Source organism: Pleurodeles waltl, chromosome 6 (assembly GCF_031143425.1).
Source record: "Pleurodeles waltl isolate 20211129_DDA chromosome 6, aPleWal1.hap1.20221129, whole genome shotgun sequence".
In the NCBI taxonomy this organism is placed as follows: Eukaryota; Metazoa; Chordata; class Amphibia; order Caudata; family Salamandridae; genus Pleurodeles; species Pleurodeles waltl.
In genome coordinates this window covers 247,508,322-247,532,048 of record NC_090445.1, presented here as the reverse complement: position 1 = coordinate 247,532,048, position 23,727 = coordinate 247,508,322, and the positions used below count along the sequence as shown (strand labels likewise).

General features: G+C 45.5%; 1 protein-coding gene across 3 annotated transcripts in view; it reads right to left on the bottom strand.

Moving 5' to 3' along the window:
• The window catches only part of CCDC47 (coiled-coil domain containing 47), a 273,202-nt gene that overhangs the window by 7,073 nt on the left and 242,402 nt on the right, over window positions 1-23,727 (bottom strand). For all 3 annotated transcript variants that reach the window (XM_069238027.1, XM_069238028.1, XM_069238029.1), the window contains exon 12: window positions 17,756-17,923. In XM_069238027.1, the coding sequence (XP_069094128.1) occupies window positions 17,756-17,923 (168 nt within the window). The remainder of the gene's footprint in view (window positions 1-17,755; window positions 17,924-23,727) is intronic.

The window sequence follows — 23,727 nt, the reverse complement described above, 5'->3', positions numbered from 1 at the left end:
TGGCATTTGGGGCAGAAGCGGAATGGGGTCCGTTCCATGAGCCTTGAAGACGCACGCGGTCGGGCCAACCAGGCCCCGCCGGGGTATAGAAGCCCCAAAGGGCTACCGGAGCTCTTCTTGAATTCGGTGTCGATCTGCGTTAACTAACCAGATACCGAACGCAAACAATACCGTCGAATTTTCAGAGATTTAACTAACTTTCCGAACCGAAACACGGAGCGAAGAGGAACACGTCCGAACCCGATGGCGGAAAGAAAACAATCTAAGATGGAGTCGACGCCCATGCGCAATGGAGCCGAAATGGGAGGAGACCCTCGGTCTCGTGACTTGAAAAGACTTCTTCGAAGAAAAACAACTCGTAACACTCCGAGCCCAACACTAGATGGCGGGATATGCACAGCATGTGTATCTGCAGCTACACATGCCATCGAACACATATATGGAAAATGTCACTTACCCAGTGTACATCTGTTCGTGGCATTAGTCGCTGCAGATTCACATGCTGTGCACATCCCGCCATCTGGTGTTGGGCTCGGAGTGTTACAAGTTGTTTTTCTTTGAAGAAGTCTTTTTTCGAGTCACAAGACTGAGGGACTCCTCCCATTTCGACTCCATTGCGCATGGGCGTCGACTCCATCTTAGATTGTTTTCCCCGCAGAGGGTGAGGTAGGAGTTGTGTATGCTAGTAATAGTGCCCATGCAATGGAGTGAATACGTATGTACATAATGAAGTTTAAAGTAATATATTTGCAAATTTACAAATGTTCAAGATCAACTTCTAAACGGCTACAGGCTCCCGGGGAGGCGGGTGTGCGCATGTGAATCTGCAGCGACTAATGCCACGAACAGATGTACACTGGGTAAGTGACATTTTCCGTTCGATGGCATGTGTAGCTGCAGATACACATGCTGTGTATAGACTAGTAAGCAGTTATCTCCCCAAAAGCGGTGGTTCAGCCTGTAGGAGTTGAAGTTGTTTGAAATAATGTTCGTAGTACAGCTTGACCTACTGTGGCTTGTTGTGCCGTTAACACATCTACACAGTAGTGTTTGGTAAATGTATGAGGCGTAGACCATGTTGCTGCCTTACATATTTCGTTCATTGGAATATTTCCTAGAAAGGCCATGGTAGCACCTTTTTTTCTGGTTGAGTGTGCTTTTGGTGTAATAGGCAGCTCTCTCTTTGCTTTAAGATAGCAGGTTTGAATACACTTAACTATCCATCTAGCAATGCCTTGTTTAGAAATTGGATTCCCTGTATGAGGTTTTTGGAAAGCAATAAATAGTTGTTTTGTTTTTCGAATTAGTTTTGTTCTGTCAATGTAGTACATTAGTGCTCTTTTGATGTCTAATGTATGCAGTGCTCTTTCAGCTACAGAATCTGGCTGTGGGAAGAACACTGGTAATTCTACTGTTTGATTCAAGTGGAACGGTGAGATCACTTTTGGTAAAAAGTTTGGATTTGTCCGTAGAACTACTTTATGCTTGTGTATTTGAATAAATGGTTCTTGTATGGTAAATGCTTGAATTTCACTCACTCTTCTTAGAGATGTGATGGCAATCAAAAATGCAACTTTCCATGTTAAATATTGCATTTCACAAGAGTGCATGGGCTCAAAAGGTGGACCCATGAGTCGTGTTAAGACAATGTTGAGGTTCCATGAAGGAACTGGTGGTGTTCGTGGTGGTATAATTCTCTTTAGGCCTTCCATAAATGCTTTTATGACTGGTATCCTAAATAATGAAGTTGAGTGCGTAATTTGCAGGTAGGCTGAAATTGCGGTCAGATGTATCTTTATTGAAGAGAAAGCTAGCTTTGACTTTTGCAATTGTAGTAAGTATCCTACTATATCTTTGGCAGATGCGTGTAAGGGTTGAATTTGATTATTATGGCAGTAATAAGCAAATCTTTTCCACTTATTTGCATAGCAGTGTCTAGTGGTAGGTTTCCTAGCTTGTCTTATGACCTCCATACATTCTTGTGTGAGGTCTAAGTGTCCGAATTCTAGGATTTCAGGAGGCAAATTGCTAGATTCAGCGATGCTGGATTTGGATATCTGATCTGTTGTTTGTGTTGTGTTAACAGATCTGGTCTGTTTGGTAGTTTGACATGAGGTACTACTGAGAGGTCTAGTAGTGTTGTGTACCAAGGTTGTCTTGCCCATGTTGGTGCTATTAGTATGAGTTTGAGTTTGTTTTGACTCAATTTGTTTACTAGATATGGAAGGAGTGGGAGAGGGGGAAAAGCGTAAGCAAATATCCCTGACCAGCTCATCCATAAACGCATTGCCCTGAGACTGATCTTGTGGGTACCTGGATGCGAAGTTTTGGCATTTTGAGTTTTCTTTTGTTGCAAATAGATCTATTTGTGGTGTTCCCCACATTTGGAAGTAAGTGTTTAGTATTTGGGGGTGAATCTCCCATTCGTGGATCTGTTGGTGATCCCGAGAGAGATTGTCTGCTAACTGGTTCTGAATTCCTGGAATAAATTGTGCTATTAGGCGAATGTGGTTGTGAATCGCCCAATGCCATATTTTCTGTGTTAGGAGACACAACTGTGTCGAGTGTGTGCCTCCCTGTTTGTTTAGGTAATACATTGTTGTCATGTTGTCTGTTTTGACAAGAATGTGTTTGTGTCTTATTATGGGTTGAAATGCTTTGAGCGCTAGAAATACCGCTAACAGTTCTAAGTGATTTATGTGAAACTGTTTTTGCTGTATGTCCCATTGTCCTTGGATGCTGTGTTGATTGAGGTGTGCTCCCCACCCTATCATGGAAGCATCTGTTGTTATTACGTATTGTGGCACTGGGTCTTGGAAAGGCCGCCCTTGGTTTAAATTTATACTGTTCCACCATTGAAGCGAGATGTATGTTTGACGGTCTATCAACACCAGATCTAGAAGCTGACCCTGTGCTTGTGACCATTGTGATGCTAGGCACTGTTGTAAGGGCCGCATGTGCAACCTTGCGTTTGGGACAATGGCTATGCATGAAGACATCATGCCTAGTAGTTTCATCACCAGTTTGACTTGTATCTTTTGATTTGGATACATGGTCTGTATCACATTGTGAAATGTGTGAACTCTTTGTGGACTTGGAGTGGCAATCCCTTTTGCTGTGTTGATTGTTGCTCCTAAGTATTGCTGTGTTTGACACGGCAGAAGGTGTGACTTTGTGTAATTGATTGAGAAACCTAGTTTGTGGAGGATTTCTATGACATATTTTGTGTGTTGTGAACACCGTCTTAGCGTGTTGGTTTTGATTAACCAATCGTCTAGGTACGGGAACACATGTATTTGCTGCCTTCTGATATGTGCAGCTACTACTGCTAGGCATTTTGTAAAAACTCTTGGTGCAGTTGTTATTCCGAATGGCAACACTTTGAATTGGTAATGTATCCCTTGGAATACAAACCTTAGGTACTTTCTGTGTGAAGGATGTATTGGTATATGGAAATATGCATCCTTTAGGTCTAGTGTTGTCATGTAGTCTTGTTGTTTGAGCAGTGGGATTACGTCTTGTAATGTAACCATGTGAAAGTGATCTGATTTGATGTAGGTATTTAATGTTCTGAGATCTAGTATAGGTCTCAGACTCTTGTCTTTTTTGGGTATCAGAAAGTACAGGGAGTAAACTCCTGTGTTTATTTGTTGTTTTGGTACTAACTCTATTGCTTCTTTTTGTAGCAATGCCTGAACTTCTAGTCCTAGAAGATCTATATGTTGTTTTGACATATTGTGTGTTTTCGGTGGGATGTTTGGAGGGAATTTGAGAGATTCAATGCAATAACCATGCTGGATAATTGCTAAGACCCAAGTGTCTGTTGTTATTTCCTCCCAATGTTTGTAAAACTTGGTTAGTCTCCCCCCCACAGGTGTTATGTGTTGGGGATTTGTGACATTGAAGTCACTGCTTGTTTGGAGGAGTTTTGGGACTTTGGAACTTTCCTCTATTCCATTGAAATTGTCCCCCTCTATATTGTCCCCGAAAACCTCCCCGCTGATACTGGCTCTGGTAAGTGGGCTTTGTTTGTGAGGTTGTGGCTTCTGTGGTTTGCCCTCGAAACCCCCCTTGAAATTGTGTCTTTCGAAATGTGCCTCTGCTCTGTGGGGAGTAGAGTGCGCCCATGGCTTTGGCCATGTCAGTGTCTTTCTTAAGTTTTTCGATCGCAGTGTCCACCTCTGGCCCAAACAACTGCTGTCCGTTGAATGGCATATTCAGCACAGCTTGCTGTATCTCTGGTTTAAATCCTGATGTACGCAGCCATGCATGTCTCCTTATTGTTACAGCTGTGTTGACAGTTCTAGCAGCTGTGTCTGCAGCATCCATTGCTGACCGTATCTGATTATTGGAGATACCCTGTCCTTCTTCTACTACTTGCTGCGCTCTTTTTTGGAACTCCTTGGGTAAATGTTCAATAAGGTGTTGCATCTCATCCCAATGGGCCCTATCATATCTGGCTAGCAAAGCTTGCAAATTTGCAATACGCCACTGGTTTGCTGCCTGTGCCGCCACCCTTTTGCCTGCAGCATCGAATTTTCGACTTTCTTTATCTGGAGGTGGTGCATCTCCTGAAGTATGAGAGTTGGCTCTTTTGCGCGCTGCTCCCACTACAACAGAGTCTGGTGTTAGCTGTTGTGTAATGTACACTGGGTCTGTTGGTGGCGGTTTATATTTTTTATCTACTCTTGGAGTAATGGCTCTCCCTTTAACAGGCTCCTCAAACACTTGTTTGGAGTGTTTTAGCATTCCGGGTAGCATAGGAAGACTCTGATATTGGCTGTGTGTGGACAACAGTGTATTAAAAAGAAAGTCGTATTCAATGGGCTCTGAATGAAGGCTGACATTATGAAATGCAGCTGCTCTTGACACCACCTGTGCGTAGCCTGTACTATCCTCTGGTGGCGATGGTTTAGCTGGATAGCATTCTGGACTATTATCTGACACTGGTGCGTCATAAAGGTCCCATGCGTCAGGGTCATCTTGACTCATTCCTGTATGAGTTGGGGATTGCATCATTGGTGGAGTGGCTACCGGTGATGGTTGCGGAGAGTGATGTGGGGATGGTGGCGGTGTTACTTGTTTAGCCACCTTTGCGTGTGGCTGTTTTTCTTTGTCTTTGAAGGCAAGCTTGCGTTTCATTTTGACTGGAGGAAGAGTGCTGATCTTCCCTGTATCTTTTTGAATAAAGAGCCATCTTTGTGTGTGATCTGGCTCTATTGCCTGTAATTCCTGTCCAAATCTATGTGTCTTCATTTGTGTGGACAGTCCTTGTTCCTCAGTGTAGGAACTTGTTTTCGGTTCCGAGGCCGGATATTTCGGTACCGAAACCTTTTCGGCTGCTTTTCTCGGCTCCAAGGAAACCTTTTTTACTTTCGGCGTCATGCTCTCTCGGTGCCGACCCGTTTCGGTGCCGCTGTCTCGGTGCCGAATCTTCTCTGAGCCACTATCTCGGGCCCGAGATTGCTGTGTGCCGGTATCTCGACCGGAGTCGGATGACTTCGACACCAGCTCGCCCTTTTTCGGTGCCGATGAACGGTCACCTACTTTTCGGGTTAAGCCATGGCCTGTTGGCGGTGGTGTCCCCTGGGCTTTAGCGCTTTTCTCGTGAGTTCTTGGTTTCGACGTCTTACTCACGGTTTTCGGCGTTTCCTCGGGATCGATCTCCCCAGAGTCCGATTCCTGGGTGGAGAATGTTTCTTCCTCCTCCTAGAAACGCTCTTGTCCTGTCGGCGCCGATGCCATTTGCAGTCTTCTTGCTCTTCGGTCCCTGAGTGTCTTCCTGGACCGAAACGCTCGACAGGCCTCACAAGTATCCTCCTTGTGTTCTGGTGACAAACACAAGTTACAGACCAGATGTTGATCTGTATATGGATACTTGTTATGGCATTTTGGACAGAAGCGGAATGGGGTCCGTTCCATCAGCCTTGAAGAGACACGTGGCCGGGCCGACCAGGCCCCGACGGGGATGGAAGAAAACTCTGGAGGGCCACAGGAGCTCTTCTTAATTCGGTGTCGATCTGTTGTAACTAACCCGATACCGAACGCAAACAAAACCGACAATTTTTCAGAGATTCTAACTAACTTTCCGACCCGAAACACGGAGCGAAAAGGAACACGTCCGAACCCGATGGCGGAAAAAAAACAATCTAAGATGGAGTCGACGCCCATGCGCAATGGAGTCGAAATGGGAGGAGTCCCTCGGTCTCGTGACTCGAAAAAAAGACTTCTTCGAAGAAAAACAACTTGTAACACTCCGAGCCCAACACCAGATGGCGGGATGTGCACAGCATGTGTATCTGCAGCTACACATGCCATCGAACATATATATATATATATATATATATATATATATATATATATATATATATATATATACACACATATGTACAAGTGTTGTTAACTTAAACGACTACAGGGTCCGGGGAGGTGGGAAGGTGCATGTGAATCTGCAGGGGAACATGCCACAAACAGATACACACTGGGTAAGTGACATTTTCCATTCAGTGGCATGTGTAGCTGCAGATACACATTGTAAGGAAATGGCTCACTGTTGCAATTACCCCCCACTTTTTGCCTGATACTGATGCTGACTTGACTGAGAAGTGTGCTGGGACCCTGTTAACCAGGCCCCAGCACCAGTGTTCTTTCACCTAAAATGTATCATTGTTTCCACAATTGGCACACAGTAAGTCCCTTGTAAAAGGTACCAGTGATACCAAGGGCCCTGTGACCAGGGAAGGTCCCTAAGGGCTTCAGCATATGTTTGCCACCCTAAGGGACCCCTCACCTAACACATGCACACTGCCATTGTAGATTGTGTGTGTTGGTGGGGAGAAAAAGTCAAAGTCGACATGGCATCCCCCTCAGGATGCCATGCACACAAAATACTGCCTGTGGCATAGGTAAGTCACCCCTCTAGCAGGCCTTACAGCCCTTAAGCAGGGTGCACTATACCACAGGTGAGGGCATAGCTGCATGAGCAATATGCCCCTACAGTGTCTAAGCAAAACCTTAGACATTGTAAGTACAGCTGTGGCCAAATTAGGTATATGGTCTGGGAGTTTGTCAAAAACGAACTCCACAGCTCCATAATGGCTACACTGAATACTGGGAAGTTTGGTATCAAACTTCTCAGAATAATAAACCCACACTGATGCCAGTGTTGGATTTATAAATAAATGCACACAGAGGGCATCTTAGAGATTCCCCCTGTATTTTACCCATTTGTTCAGTGCAGGACTGACTGGTCTGTGCCAGCCTGCTGCTGAGAGACGAGTTTCTGACCCCATGTGGTGAGAGTCTTTGTGCTCTCTGAGGACAGAAACAAACGCCTGCTCTGGGTGGAGGTGCTTCACACCTCCCCCCAGCAGGAACTGTAACACCTAGCAGTGAGCCTCAAAGGCTCAGGCTTCGTGTTACAATGCCCCAGGGCAGTCCAGCTAGTGGAGATGCCCGCCCCCTGGACACAGCCCCCACTTTTGGCGGCAAGTCCAGGGGAGATAATGAGAAAAACAAGGCGGAGTCACCCACCAGTCAGGATAGCCCCTAAGGTGTCCTGAGCTGTGGTGACCCCTGCCTTTAGAAATCCTCCATCTTGATTTTGGAGGATTCCCCCAATTGGAATAGGGATGTGCCCCCCCACTCCCCTCAGGGAGGAGGCACGAAAAGGGTTTAGCCACCCTCAAGGACAGTAGCCATTGGCTACTGCTCTACCAGACCTAAACATACCCCTAAATTCAGTATTTAGGGGCTCCCCAGAACATAGGAAACTAGATTCCTGCAACCTGAAGACGAAGGACTGCTGACCTGAAGCCCTGCAGAGAAGACGGAGACACCAACTGCTTTGGCCCCAGCCCTACCGGACTGTCTCCCCACTTCAAGAAAAACTGAAACAGCAACGCGTCCCCCAGGGTCCAGCGACCTCTGAAGCCTCAGAGGACTACCCTGCATCTAAAAGAACCAAGAACTCCAGAGGACAGCGGCCCTGCTCCAAAGAAACCAAAACTTGCAACAAAGAAACAACTTAAAGACAACACGTTTCCCGCCGGAAGCGTGAGACTTTGCACTCTGCACCCGACGCCCCCGGCTCGACCTGCGGAGAAACAACACTACAGGGAGGACTCCCCGGTGATGGCGAGCCCGTGAGTAGCCAGAGTTGACCCCCCTGAGCCCCCACAGCAACACCTGCAGAGGGAATCCAGAGGCTCCCTCTGACCGCGACTGCCTGCTTCAAAGAACCCGACGCCTGGTAAAGACACTGCACCTGCAGCCCCCAGGACCTGAAGGATCCGACATCCAGTGCAGGAGCGACCCCCAGGTGGCCCTTTCCCTTGCCCAGGTGGTGGCTTCCCCGAGGAGTCCCCCCCCCCCCCCTTGCCTGCCTGCTTCGCTGAAGAGACCCATGGGTCTCCCATTGAACTCCATTACAAACCCAACGCCTGTTTGCACTCTGCACCTGGCTGCCCCCGTGCCGCTGAGGGTGTACTTTTTGTGCTGACTTGTGTCCCCCTCAGTGCCCTACAAAACCCCCCTGGTCTGCCCTCCGAAGATGCGGGTACTTACCTGCTGGCAGACTGGAACCGGGGAACCCCCTTCTCCATTCAAGCCTATGCGTTTTGGGCACCACTTTGACCTCTGCACCTGACCGTCCCTGAGCTGCTGGTGTGGTAACTTTGGGGTTGCTCTGAACCATCAACGGTGGGCTACCTTGGACCCAATTTTGAACCCTGTAGGTGGTTTACTTACCTGCAAAACTAACAAACACTTACCTCCCCCAGGAACTGTTGAAATTTGTACTGTCTAGTTTTAAAATAGCTTATTGCAATTTTTTTGAAAACTGTACATGCTATTTTGCTGATTCAAAGTTCCTAAAGTACCTAAGTGAAATACCTTTCATTTGAAGTATTACTTGTAAATCTTGAACCTGTGGTTCTTAAAATAAACTAAGAAAAGATATTTTTCTATACAAAAACCTATTGGCCTGGAATTGTCTTTGAGTGTGTGTTCCTCATTTATTGCCTGTGTGTGTACAACAAATGCTTAACACTACCCTCTGATAAGCCTACTGCTCAAGAATGAAAATGTCACTTACCCAGTGTACATCTGTTCGTGGCATCAGTCGCTGGAGATTCACGTTCTGCATAGCTCGCCATCTGGTGTTGGGTCGGAGTGTTACAAGTTGTTTTTCTTCGAAGAAGTCTTTCGAGTCACGGGACCGAGTGACTCCTCCTTCTGTCTCCATTGCGCATGGGCGTCGACTCCATCTTAGATTGTTTTCCCCGCAGAGGGTGAGGTAGGAGTTGTGTTGTAGTAATAGTGCCCATGCAATGGAGTGACTAAGTATGTACCTATTTAAGGCTAAAATAATATATATACAAATATACAAAGTTGAAGCTAACTTCCGAATTGCTACAGGCTCCCGGGGAGGTGGGTGGGCACATGTGAATCTCCAGCGACTGATGCCACGAACAGATGTACACTGGGTAAGTGACATTTTCAGTTCGATGGCATCTGTCGCTGTAGATACACATGTTCTGCATAGACTAGTAAGCAGTTATCTCCCCAAAAGCGGTGGTTCAGCCTGTAGGAATGGAAGTGGTTTGAAATAACGTTCTTAACACGGCTTGACCTACTGTGGCTTGCTGTGCGGATAGCACGTCTACACAGTAGTGCTTGGTGAACGTGTGTGGCGTAGACCATGTGGCTGCCTTACATATTTCTTGCATTGGGATGTTTCCTAGAAAGGCCATGGTAGCACCTTTTTTTCTGGTTGAGTGTGCCCTTGGTGTAATGGGCAGTTGTCGTTTTGCTTTAAGGTAGCAGATTTGGATGCATTTAACTATCCATCTGGCTATACCTTGTTTTGATATTGGGTTTCCTGCATGAGGTTTTTGGAATGCAATAAATAGTTGTTTAGTCTTTCTGATGTTTTTCGTTCTGTCAATGTAGTACATTAATGCTCTTTTGACATCTAATGTATGTAGTGCCCTCTCAGCTACGGAATCTGGCTGTGGGAAGAACACTGGCAGTTCCACTGTTTGATTTAGGTGGAACGGTGAAATAACCTTTGGTAAAAATTTAGGATTAGTCCTTAGGACGACTTTATTTTTGTGTAGTTGTATAAAAGGTTCTTGTAATTGTAAACGCCTGAATTTCGCTTACTCTTCTTAGAGATGTAATGGCGATGAGAAATGCAACCTTCCAGGTGAGGAACTGTATTTCGCAAGAGTGCATGGGTTCAAAAGGTGGACCCATGAGTCTTGTTAAGACAACATTTAAGTTCCATGAAGGAACAGGTGGTGTTCTTGGTGGTATAATTCTTTTAAGCCCTTCCATGAATGCTTTAATGACTGGTATCCTATATAGGGAAGTTGAATAGGTAGTCTGCAGGTATGCAGATATTGCCGCAAGGTGTATTTTAATGGAAGAGAAGGCTAGGCTAGATTTCTGTAAGTGAAGCAAGTAACCCACTACATCCTTTGGAGTTGCGTGTATAGGTTGGATCTGATTATGATGGCAGTAGCAGACAAACCTCTTCCATTTACTTGCATAGCAGTGCCTAGTGGACGGCCTTCTGGCTTGCTTTATGACTTCCATACATTCTTGGGTAAGTTGTAAGTGTCCGAATTCTAGGATTTCAGGAGCCAGATTGCTAGATTCAGCGATGCTGGATCTGGATGTCTGATCTGTTGGTTGTGTTGTGTTAACAGATCCGGCCTGTTGGGCAATTTGATGTGGGGTACTACTGATAGGTCTAGCAGTGTTGTGTACCAGGGTTGCCTTGCCCAAGTTGGTGCTATTAAAATGAGTTTGAGTTTGTTTTGACTCAATTTGTTTACCAGATAAGGAAGGAGAGGGAGAGGAGGAAAAGCGTAGGCAAATATCCCTGACCAGTTCTTCCATAGCCTTGGGACTGCCTGTGTGGGTATCTGGATGCGAAGTTTTGGCATTTTGCGTTCTCTCTTGTTGCAAACAAGTCTATTTGAGGTGTTCCCCAGAGTCTGAAGTAAGTGTTTAGAACTTGGGGGTGAATTTCCCATTCGTGGACTTGTTGGTGATCTCGAGAGAGATTGTCTGCAAGTTGATTCTGGATCCCTGGAATAAACTGCGCTATTAGGCGAATGTGGTTGTGAATTGCCCATCGCCATATTTTCTGTGCTAGAAGACTCAACTGCGTTGAGTGTGTCCCCCCCTGTTTGTTTAGATAATACATAGTTGTCATGTTGTCTGTTTTGACAAGAATGTATTTGTGAGTTATAATTGGTTGGAAAGCCCGCAATGCGTGAAAAACTGCTAGCATTTCCAGGTGATTTATATGCAGTTTTGTTTGATGTACGTTCCATTGTCCTTGTATGCTGTGTTGATCGAGGTGTGCTCCCCACCCTGTCATGGAAGCATCTGTTGTTATTACGTATTGTGGCACTGGGTCTTGGAATGACCGCCCTTTGTTTAAATTTATACTGTTCCACCATAGAAGCGAGAGGTAAGTTTGGCGGTCTATCAACACCAGATCTAGAAGGTGACCCTGTGCTTGTGACCATTGTGATGCTAGGCACTGTTGTAAGGGCCTCATGTGTAGTCTTGCGTTCGGGACAATGGCTATGCATGAAGACATCATGCCTAGGAGTTGTAATATCATCTTTGCTTGTATTGTTTGTGTTGGATACATGCGTTGTATGATCTTGTTGAAATTTTGAATTCTTTGTGGACTTGGAGTGGCTACTCCTTTTGTTGTGTCTATTATGGCTCCCAGGTATTGTTGTATTTTGCACGGCAAAATGTTGGATTTTGCAAAGTTGACAGTGAAACCTAGTTTGTAGAGGGTTTGTATGATTTGATTTGTGTGTTGTAAGCACTTTGTTAGTGAATTGGTTTTGATTAGCCAATCGTCTAGATACGGGAATACATGTATTTGCTGCCTTCTGATGTGTGCAGCCACTACTGCTAGACATTTTGTAAAGACTCTTGGTGCGGTTGTTAAACCAAAAGGCAATACTTTGAATTGGTAATGTATTCCTTTGAATACGAACCGTAGGTATTTTCTGTGAGATGGATGTATTGGTATATGGAAATACGCGTCTTTGAGGTCTAAGGTTGTCATGTAGTCCTGTAGTTTTAGCAATGGTAACACCTCTTGTAGCGTGACCATGTGAAAGTGGTCTGATTTGATGTAGGTGTTTAGTATTCTGAGGTCTAGGATTGGTCTCAGTGTTTTGTCCTTTTTTGGTATTAAGAAGTACAGTGAATAGACTCCTGTGTTTGTTTGTGTGTTTGGTACTAATTCGATTGCATTCTTTTGCAATAGTGCTTGAACTTCTATTTCCAGAAGGTCGGAATGTTGTTTTGACAATTTCTGTGCTTTTGGTGGTATGTTTGGAGGGAATTGTAGGAATTATATGCAATAACCATGTTGGATAATTGCTAAGACCCAAGTGTCTGTAGTTATTTCCCTCCCATGCTTTGTAATAATGACCTATTCTTCCCCCCACTGGTGTTGTGTGGAGGGGGTGAGTGACATCTGAGTCACTGCTTGGTTGTAGGGGTTTTGGGGCTTTGAAATTTTCCTCTATTCCTAGGGAAATGCCCTCCTCTGTATTGGCCCCGAAAGCCTCCCCTGTACTGTCCCTGGTAGCTGGACGGTGTTGCCTGCGAGGTGCTGGCTTGTGTGGCCTGACCCCGAAACCCCCCTCTAAAGGGTGTCTTGCGGAAGGTGCTGTAGGTTCCTCTGCTCTGCGGGGAGTAGAGTGCGCCCATGGCTTTAGCAGTGTCAGTGTCTTTTTTAAGTTTTTCGATTGCCGTGTCCACTTCTGGTCCGAACAGTTGTTTTTCGTTGAATGGCATATTGAGCACTGCCTGCTGTATCTCTGGTTTGAACCCAGACATTCTTAGCCATGCGTGCCTTCTAATGGTCACAGATGTATTAATTGTTCTTGCAGCTGTGTCTGCTGCGTCCATAGAAGATCGTATCTGGTTATTTGATATGTTCTGTCCTTCCTCAACCACCTGCTTTGCCCTTTTTTGAAGTTCCTTGGGTAGATGCTCGATGAGGTGTTGCATCTCATCCCAATGGGCTCTGTCATAGCGCGCAAGTAGTGCTTGAGAGTTAGCGATGCGCCACAGGTTTGCAGCTTGTACTGCGACCCTTTTCCCAGCTGCATCGAACTTGCGGCTCTCTTTATCTGGGGGTGGTGCGTCCCCAGATGTGTGGGAGTTGGCTCTTTTCCGAGCTGCTCCCACTACGACGGAATCTGGTGGCAGCTGTGTGGTGATGAAAACAGGGTCTGTAGGAGGTGCTTTATATTTCTTTTCCACCCTTGGCGTTATTGCCCTACTTTTGACCGGCTCCTTGAAGATTTCCTTTGCGTGCCGAAGCATACCTGGCAGCATAGGCAGGCTTTGGTAGGAGCTGTGGGTGGAGGAGAGGGTGTTGAATAAAAAGTCATCCTCGACTTGTTCTGAGTGGAGGTTTACGTTGTGGAATTGTGCTGCTCTAGCCACCACTTGAGAATATGCTGTGCTGTCTTCAGGTGGTGAGGGCTTTGTTGGATATGCCTCCGGACTGTTGTCCGACACTGGGGCGTCATATAAGTCCCAAGCGTCTTGATCTTGGTCACCTTGGCTCATGGTGGTGTGAGCCGGGGAATGTGACGGAGTTTGCGTCGGTGAGACGTTAATTACAGGTGGAGGAGAGGGTGGCGGAGTCACCTTTTTCACCATCTTTGTTTGCGGCGCCTGGTCTGTTTGAAACTCCAGTCTCCTTTTTCTCCTAATAGGGGGAAGGGTACTTATTTTTCCTGTTCCCTGCTGTATGAAAATACGTTTTTGCGTATGGTCCACTTCGGTGGATTGCAGCTCTTCCTCAAACCTATGCTTTCGCATCTGAGAGGACAGTGATTGCTCCTCTGTATAAGAGCCTGGACCTTGGTCGGTTACGGGTTGTTTCGGCACCGAAACCCTGCATGTATCTTTTTTCGGCTCCGAGGTGGCTTTTTTCTTTTTTAGAGTCGAAACCTCTCGGCGTCGATCTTCGTCGGTGCTGCTGTCTCGGCGTCGAGCCGTTTCTACACCGCTATCTCGGTGTCATTGCTTCTCTCCAGCACTTTCTCGATCCTGAGAAGGCTGCATGCCGGTGTCTCGACCGGAGTCGGACGATCTCGGCACTGTTTGGGCCTTTTTCGGTGCCGATGGTCGGTCACCGAACTTATGGGTGGAGCCATGGCCTGGTGGCAGTGGCGTCCCCTGGGCCTTGTCACTTTTCTTATGTGTTGTTTTCGACGTCTTACTCACGGTTCTTTGATCGTCGAATTCCTCGGAGTCCGATTCGTGGATCGAAAAGGTTTCTTCTTCCTCTTGTTCCTCGAACTCTCGGTGCGCTGTCGGCGTGGACGCCATCTGAAGTCTCCTGGCTCGACGGTCACGGAGTGTCTTTCGGGACCGGAACGCGCGACAGGCTTCGCAAGTCTCCTCACTGTGCTCAGGTGACAGGCACAGGTTACAGACCAAATGTTGGTCTGTATACGGGTATTTGTTGTGGCATTTGGGACAAAAACGGAACGGGGTCCGTTCCATCGGCGGTGTTGGACACGCGGTCGGGCCGACCAGCCCCCGACGGGGGATCGAAAAGTACCCCGAAGGGCACCGGAGAGCGTCGATCTTCGATGCGGTGTTGAATCTAACTACGCCGATCCCGAACGCAACAATACCGACGAAAATCTTCCGAAATCTACTAACTTTCCGTTCCGAAACTCGGAGCGACAGGAACACGTCCGAACCCGATGGCGGAAAGAAAACAATCGAAGATGGAGTCGACGCCCATGCGCAATGGAGACAGAAGGAGGAGTCACTCGGTCCCGTGACTCGAAAGACTTCTTCGAAGAAAAACAACTTGTAACACTCCGACCCAACACCAGATGGCGAGCTATGCAGAACATGTGTATCTACAGCGACAGATGCCATCGAACTTAGAATTATCTCTTTTTGCCACTATCTTACCTCTAAGGGGAACCCTTGGACTCTGTGCATGCTATTTCTTACTTAGAAATAGTACACACAGAGCCAACTTCCTACAATGATGTCTTGAAACCTCCCCTAAATTGTGACCTACGAAAATTACCCCTACTTGGTGTAGTTAGTAGGGTCCCCACAGATTTAGCGGTTTCTGAATCCCTTTTCAGCTTGTCAATGGTGATATCAACCTCTGAGCTAAACAAGTGTTGTTTATTGAAAGGCATGTTGAGAACTACTGGTTACATTTCTGGCTTGAAGCCAGGAATCCTGAGAACCTTAACCATGCATGCCTTCTTATAATAACACTGGTGTTTACACCACATGCTACTGTATCCGCTGCATCAATGGCACATCTAATTTAATTGCTTGAGATGGCCTGCAATCCTGGCCCCTTTTTTGATGTTCCTGTAGAAGATACTGGAGCAGTTACTCCATTTCGTCCCAGTTGGCCCTATCATACCTTGCCAGGAGTGCTTGAGAAATTGCAATTCTCCAATGATTAGCAGCTCGCACAGCTACCCTTTTGCCCGCTGCATCCAGTTTTTTGCTCTCCTTATCAGGAAGAGGAGCATCTCCTGTGGACTGACTATTAGCAGGCATTTGTTCCCCACCTGCTACCACAGAATCTGGAGGTAGTTGTGATTTTATAAAGATTGGATCTGAGAGTGCTGCTTTGTATTTTATATCGACCCTTGGTGTAATAACTCTTGCCATAACAGGGTCATTGAAGATCTCTGTGGCATGTCTAAGCATACCTAGCAGCATGGGTAGGAACTGACTCTCTTTATGAGTGTTTGCCAATGTATCAAAGAGGAAATCCTCTTCTATAGGGTTGGTGTACACATGTACATTCTGGAATGCCGCTGCCCTTGCAATAACCCGATTGCATGCTAGTGTATCCTCAGGGGGTGAAGGCCTTGCTGGATATAAATCAGGGTCATTAGGGAGTAAGCGATCTGGATCATATAATTACCACGGATCTACATCCTATGTAACATCACTAAATCATCTTGTGTGGTCATGATGACCCTTTTGGAGAGAATTGCGGCTGTTCAAAAGGTGTGGGAGATTGTGCTGGTGTAGAAGTAGGAAGAAGTACAGGAGAATGGGGAGAGTGAGGTGGAGAATGCTGAGGTTGATTTGGAGCCTTGCCTTTATCCTCTGAGACTGTTTTAGGAGGAGAAGTAGTGTCCAATGTTTCTTGAAAGGTAAGTCTCCTTTTAAATGGAACAGGAGAAGAAAGAATTATTTTCCCTGTTCCCTTTTGTATATAGATCTGGCACTGACGAGTGCCCATTACTTCTAAATTGGGCTCCACTGGTGCAGTCCCTTCGGATGAAATAGTGGAGTTTTGGAAACCATTACCAGTTCCGAAATTGAAGCCTTTTTTAGAACCGAAGGTGTCGGCTCTTTTCTGGAGTCAAAGTGCTCGAGTAAAAAGCTCAACTCGATCCTGAGATTGGATGGGATGCTGTTGAGTCCTTGGTCAGTGCCAAAGACACCTTGGTCTTGGAAAATTTCAGTGCCGAACCTGAGCAATGTAATTTTCGGATCCAACCATGGCCCGAAGACAGTGGTGGACTGATGACCAGCTTGGAAGTCTTTTTGAAAGTCTTTATGTGTGAAGATGGGGCTGGCGTACTCATATACTGGGCTGCTGGAATCAACGTCCGACTCAGAGTCTCGGATCGAGAGGGTTGAATGATGTCCAAGTTCCTCTTGTGCCTGTTCCTCTCCGATGTCGGGAGTGCTTCCATTGTCTTCGACGCCATCTCTAACCAACATGCTCTTCGGTCCCGGAGAGTCTTTTTAGATCGAAAAGACCTACAAGCATTGCAGTTTTCCTCTTTAAGTTCCAGGGACAAGCACAAGTTACACACCAAGTGTTGATCTGTGACTTGGAGTGGCATAAGAGGACAAAACCTAAACGGTGTTTGTTTTATTAGCTCTGCATTTTCCGACAGCACTTGACAGAGTAGGCCCAAGAAGGGCGTGGACGCTCCTTAGGGCGTTGAACCGACCCAGAAGCTGAGAATCTGACCGATTAATTTAAGTTTGGAAATACGCAACTGAAATAATATAGAAAGACAGACAGAAAGGAAAGTTTGAAAGAGACCGAACCGAGATCTACCAGAGAGAGAGAAAACCCGTCCGAACCTGACAGCGGAGAGAAAATAATCTAACAAAGGGCTCGATGCCCATGCGCACTTATCACCGAAAGGAGTCAATCTCGTGACTCAAAAAGATTCTTCAAACAAAAACAACATGCAACACTTCAAGCCCAACACTATATGGCGGACATTTGCAGAGCATGTGTATCTGCAGTCACACATGCCATCAAACATGCTATTTAGGAAGAGGAGAAATTGTTTCAAGAAGAAGAAAAAGGCTTCATCAGGAATTAAAGAAAGGGATCAAAAGGAGGTGACAAAAAACTTTGCAGGAGTGGGTTTAAGGATTTCTGGGTTGGTGGTAGCAGCTTTCAAGAAGAAAGGGTGGTCTGCATGGAGTTGAAATCCTTCTAGCTAGGTTACATTTTATAAGATGAAGAAAGGATTTTGGAGGGTTGGAATTTATAGGGGATGTGGGGGATAAAGAGGGAAATTTCAGTTGAGCTGTTTGGCAATTTTAAATATTGGAAAGAACATAGACAGGAGCTTCACAAAAGATGGCCACAAGCTTTAACAGACATTCACTTACCCCTTTCTATGTTACAAGCTCTTTATGCAACAGAAGGGAACATTACCTCCAGCCTGCGCTGCTTGTCTGGATCCTCCTCGTTCATTATCCTCTCCTTCTCAGCACGTTTTTTCTCTTCTCGGCGAGTCTGCGCAGCCTCCTGTCTCTGCACATGGGTCTGCTTCAAGAAGTTCTCCTCAACCCGAGCACGATTTTTATCTGCTTTTTGTTTCCCCTATGGAAAAAAAGAAGCTGCATTTATAGGCAAATAGGTATTGTTAAAAAAATAAAAATAAAAATAAAAATAAATAAAAAAGAAGAAGATTCTGTTCATACAAGAATTATTATGATGGCTAAGGAGAGAGTGAAAAAAACTCATGTTCAAAACAGACCACCTGAAATTTTGGTTAACAGAATCATTATTGGCAAACAAGATAATGTAAAAGATTCATGTAAAAACACGGGAAGCAGGTGTGGGAGGGACAGCGTGGATCTTTATGGAAGAGAATATAGTTAAAAAAGGAAAATGAGAAAGGATGCAAACCTACAGCAAGTGTATGTTGGTTAGGCTGTCATATGTGTCTGCTATCTTTCTAGATTTCTTCTTCATCCTCAAAATACAAATAGTCGTTTAATAAAGAGAAGCAAAAGGTTAGTCGTCGTAGTTGGACTCTCGCTCCTAGATGGGACTGCTGGTTTAGGGATGACAGCACTTTTGTTTTTAGGTGACTGAGTCACTCCTACAACAAGTTTCAACTGTCAGCCCAACCCTCCCGGCTCACAAGCAGTACCTCACCAAAAACCCAAACAGTAAAAGGTGATTTCTGGCAGCCGTACGCATGGACACTAGATTGAGACATCTCAGGGGAGTTGTGGTGGAACGGAAATGAAAATGTCACTTACCCAGTGTACATCTGTTCGTGGCATTAGTCGCTGCAGATTCACATGTGTGGCACAGTCCGCTGCCTGGTGTTGGGCTCGGAGTATTACAAGTTGTTTTTCTTCGAAGAAGTCTTTTTGGTCACGGGACCGAAGGACTCCTCCCTCCTCGGCTCCATTGCGCATGGGCGTCGACTCCATCTTAGATTGTTTTCCCCGCAGAGGGTGAGGATGGAGTTGTTTGGTATAAATAGTGCCCATGCAATGGAGTGAATATGTATGTACGTTAAGAGTTTCTAATAATTATTTACAAATGTTCAGATGTTTAAGATTTATGATCTACTTCTAAACGGCTACAGGCTTCCCGGGGAGGGTACATGTGAATCTGCAGCGACTAATGCCACGAACAGATGTACACTGGGTAAGTGACATTTTCAGTTCGATGGCATATGTTGCTGCAGATACACATGTGTGGCATAGATTATAAAGCAGTTACCTCCCCTAAAAGCGGTGGTTTAGCCTGTAGGAGTTGAAGTAGTTTGGAATAATGTTCTTAGTACAGCTTGGCCCACTGTAGCTTGTTGTGCATTTAGTACGTCTACACAGTAGTGTTTAGTAAACGTGTGAGGCGTAGACCAGGTTGCAGCCTTACATATTTCGCTCATAGGAATGTTTCCTAGAAAGGCCATTGTAGCACCTTTCTTTCTGGTTGAGTGTGCCTTTGGTGTAATAGGCAATTCTCTTTTGGCTTTAAGATAGCATGTTTGAATGCATCTGACTATCCATCTAGCAATGCCTTGTTTAGAGATTGGATTTCCTATGTGTGGTTTTTGAAAAGCTATGAACAGTTGTTTTGTTTTCCTGATTAGCTTTGTTCTGTCAATGTAATACATTAGTGCTCTTTTGATGTCTAATGTATGTAGTGCCCTTTCAGCCACAGAATTTGGTTGTGGGAAGAACACTGGCAATTCTACTGTTTGATTTAAATGGAATGGTGAGATTACTTTTGGCAGAAATTTTGGATTTGTTCTTAGAACTATTTTATTGTTGTGTATTTGAATAAATGGTTCTTGTATGGTAAATGCCTGTATTTCACTTACTCTTCTGAGGGATGTGATTGCAATGAGAAATGCGACCTTCCAGGTTAGATATTGCATTTCACAGGAATGCATGGGTTCGAAAGGTGGACCCATGAGTCTTGTTAAGACGATGTTAAGATTCCATGAAGGAACTGGTGGTGTTTTTGGTGGTATAATTCTTTTTAGCCCTTTCATGAATGCTTTAATAACTGGTATTCTAAATAGAGACGATGAATGAGTAGTTTGTAGGTAAGCAGATATTGCTGCAAGGTGTATTTTTATAGATGAAAAAGCGAGATTTGCTTTTTGCAAATGTAGTAAGTATCCTACTATGTCTTTAGTAGAGGCATGTAATGGTTGTATTTGATTGGAATGGCAGTAGTAAACAAATCTTTTCCACTTAGATGCATAGCAGTGTCTAGTGGAAGGTTTTCTAGCTTGTTTTATGACCTCCATGCATTCTTGTGTGAGGTCTAAGTGTCCGAATTCTAGGATTTCAGGAGCCAAATTGCCAGATTCAATGATGCTGGGTTTGGATGCCTGATCTGTTGTTTGTGTTGTGTTAACAGATCTGGCCTGTTGGGTAGTTTGACATGCGGTACTAGTGAAAGGTCTAGTAGAGTTGTATACCAAGGTTGTCTTGCCCATGTGGGTGCTATCAGTATGAGTTTGAGTTGGTTTTGACTCAACTTGTTTACTAGATATGGAAGGAGAGGGAGAGGGGGAAAAGCGTACGCAAATATCCCTGACCAACTCATCCATAGAGCATTGCCTTGTGATTCGCGGTGTGGGTACCTGGATGCGAAGTTTTGGCATTTTGAGTTTTCTTTTGTTGCGAACAAATCTATCTGGGGTGTTCCCCAAATTTGAAAGTACTTGTTCAGAACTTTTGGGTGAATTTCCCATTCGTGGACTTGTTGGTGGTCTCGCGAAAGGTTGTCTGCTAGTTGGTTTTGTATTCCTGGAATAAATTGTGCTATTAGGCGAATGTTGTTGTGAATCGCCCACTGCCAAATTCTTTGTGTTAGGAGGCACAATTGTGTTGAGTGTGTTCCTCCTTGTTTGTTTAAATAATACATTGTTGTCATGTTGTCTGTTTTGACAAGAATGTATTTGTGTGTTATTATGGGTTGGAAGGCTTTTAACGCTAGAAATACTGCTAGCAGTTCTAGGTAATTGATATGAAATTTTGTTTTGTGTATATCCCATTGTCCTTGAATGCTGTGGTGATTGAGGTGTGCTCCCCACCCTGTCATGGAAGCATCTGTTGTTATAACGTATTGAGGCACTGGGTCCTGAAATGTCCGCCCTTTGTTTAAATTTTTGCTGTTCTACCATAGAAGCGAGAGGTATGTTTGGCGGTCTACCAACACCAGATTTTGAAGTTGACCCTGTGCCTGTGACCATTGTGATGCTAGACACTGTTGTAAGGGTCGCATGTGTAGTCTTGCGTTTGGGACAATGGCTATGCATGATGACATCATGCCTAGAAGTTTTAGCACATGTTTTGCTTGTATCTTTTGGTTTGGAAACATAGCACTTATTACCTTGTGGAATGCCTGCACTCTTTGTGGACTTGGAGTGGCAATTCCTTTTGATGTGTTGATGGTTGCTCCTAGGTATTGTTGTGTTTGACACGGTTCTAGGTGTGATTTTGTATAGTTGATGGAAAACCCCAGTTTGTGAAGGGTTTGTATGACAAATGTGGTGTCGTTTGCGCATTTTTTTACTGTGTTGGTCTTGATTAGCCAATCGTCTAGGTAAGGGAACACATGTATCTGTTGTCTCCTGATGTGTGCTGCTACTACTGCTAGACATTTTGTGAACACTCTTGGTGCAGTTGTTATTCCGAATGGCAACACCTTGAATTGGTAATGTATTCCTTTGAATACGAACCGTAGGTACTTTCTGTGAGAAGGGTGTATTGGTATATGAAAGTACGCATCCTTTAGGTCTAATGTGGTCATGTAATCTTGCTGTTTGAGCAGTGGAATGATGTCTTGTAGTGTGACCATGTGAAAATGGTCCGATATGATGTAGGTATTTAGTGTCCTGAGATCTAATATTGGTCTTAATGTTTTGTCTTTTTTTGGAATTAGAAAGTACAGGGAGTAAACTCCTGTGTTTTTTTGTTGTACTGGTACTAACTCTATTGCATCCTTTTGCAGTAGTGCTTGAACTTCTAGTCCTAAAAGTTCTAAATGTTGTGGTGACATTTTGCGTGTTTTGGGGGGGATGTTTGGTGGGAAGTTGTGGAATTCTATGCAATAGCCATGTTGGATTATTGCTAATACCCAATTGTCTGTTGTAATCCGTTGCCAAGATTGGTAGAATTGGCTTAGTCTTCCCCCCACTGGTGTTGAGTGAAGGGGTTGCGTGACTTGAAAGTCACTGTTTAGGTGGAGGTGTTTTTGGAGTCTGGAATCTTCCCCTACTCCTTGGGAATTGACCCCCCCGATATCCCCTGAAACCTCCCCTTTGGAAGGAACCCTGATATGGTGTGGTTCTTGTTTGTTGGCTGGTGGTGTCTGTAGGTTGGCCACGAAACCCCCCTCTAAATGGAGTTTTTCTGAAAGAGCCTCTGCTCTGCGGGGAGTAGAGTGCGCCCATGGCCTTGGCCGTGTCTGTGTCCTTTTTAAGTTTTTCAATGGCTGTATCCACTTCAGAGCCAAAAAGTTGTTTCTCGTTGAAGGGCATATTAAGGACAGCCTGCTGGATTTCAGGTTTGAAGCCTGAAGTGCGTAGCCAAGCGTGTCTCCTTATGGTGACAGCAGTGTTGACTGTTCTTGCTGCAGTATCGGCTGCGTCTAGTGAAGAGCGGATTTGATTGTTTGAGATCGTTTGTCCCTCTTCCACTATTTGCTGCGCCCTTTTTTGGTATTCCTGGGGAAGATGGTCTACGAGAAGTTGCATCTCGTCCCAGTGTGCTCGGTCATATCTGGCCAGCAGCGCTTGTGAATTTGCGATGCGCCACTGGTTGGCTGCCTGTGATGCTACTCTTTTCCCTGCCGCATCAAATTTTCGGCTTTCTTTGTCCGGAGGTGGGGCGTCGCCAGATGTATGTGAATTTGCTCTCTTGCGAGCTGCCCCTACTACCACGGAGTCAGGTGGTAACTGCGAAGTAATAAACACTGGGTCTGTGGGTGGTGGTTTGTATTTCTTATCCACCCTTGGGGTGATGGCTCTTGATTTTACGGGCTCTTCAAAAATGTGTTTTGCGTGCCGTAACATCCCTGGTAGCATTGGGAGACGTTGATATTGGCTATGTGTAGCCGAGAGGGTGTTAAATAAAAAATCATCCTCTATAGGATCGGAATGCAGTTGGACATTGTGGAATTCTGCTGCCCTAGCCACCAGTTGCGAGTATGAGGTACTGTCCTCTGGCGGTAACGGCTTTGTGGGGTATGACTCGGGATCATTGTCCGGCACTGGGGTGTCATACAGGTCCCAAGCGTCTTGATCCTGATCGTCATGACTTATGGTAGTTTGCGCTGGTGAGTGCATTTGTGGCGGTGTTTGTGCCGGCGATGCCTGTGGTGGAGAGGGCGGAGGCGTGACTTTTTTAACCACTTTGACTTGTGGTTGTGCGTCATCCTTTGGAAGTTCGATCCTTCTTTTCCTCATGATTGGGGGAAGGGTTGATATCTTCCCTGTGTCGTGCTGGATGTACAGTCTCTTTTGTGTGTAGTCCGATTCTACACTTTGGAGCTCTTGTCCAAATCTGTGCATTTGGCCACTTATTCCTTGTTCCTCTGAGTAGGATGAAGGTGTGGTATTTTTCGGCGCCGAGAGAGAATCTTTTTTCGGTTTCGGCACCGACAGAATTTTTGTTCCTTTCGGCATGGATTGTCGGTGCCGATGTTTTTCGGTGCCGGTATCTTGTTTTTGTCTCTCGGAGCCGCTTTCTCGGCTCCGAGGTTGCTCCATGGCGGTCCCTCGACCGGAGTCGGGTGTCTTCGCTATGGGCGTGCCCTTTTTCGGCGCCTTCGACGGGTCGCCTGTTTTATGGGTCGAGCCATGGCCTGTTGGCAGTGGCGTCCCCTGGGCTTTCGGTTTGTCGATGGATTTACTTTTCGACGTC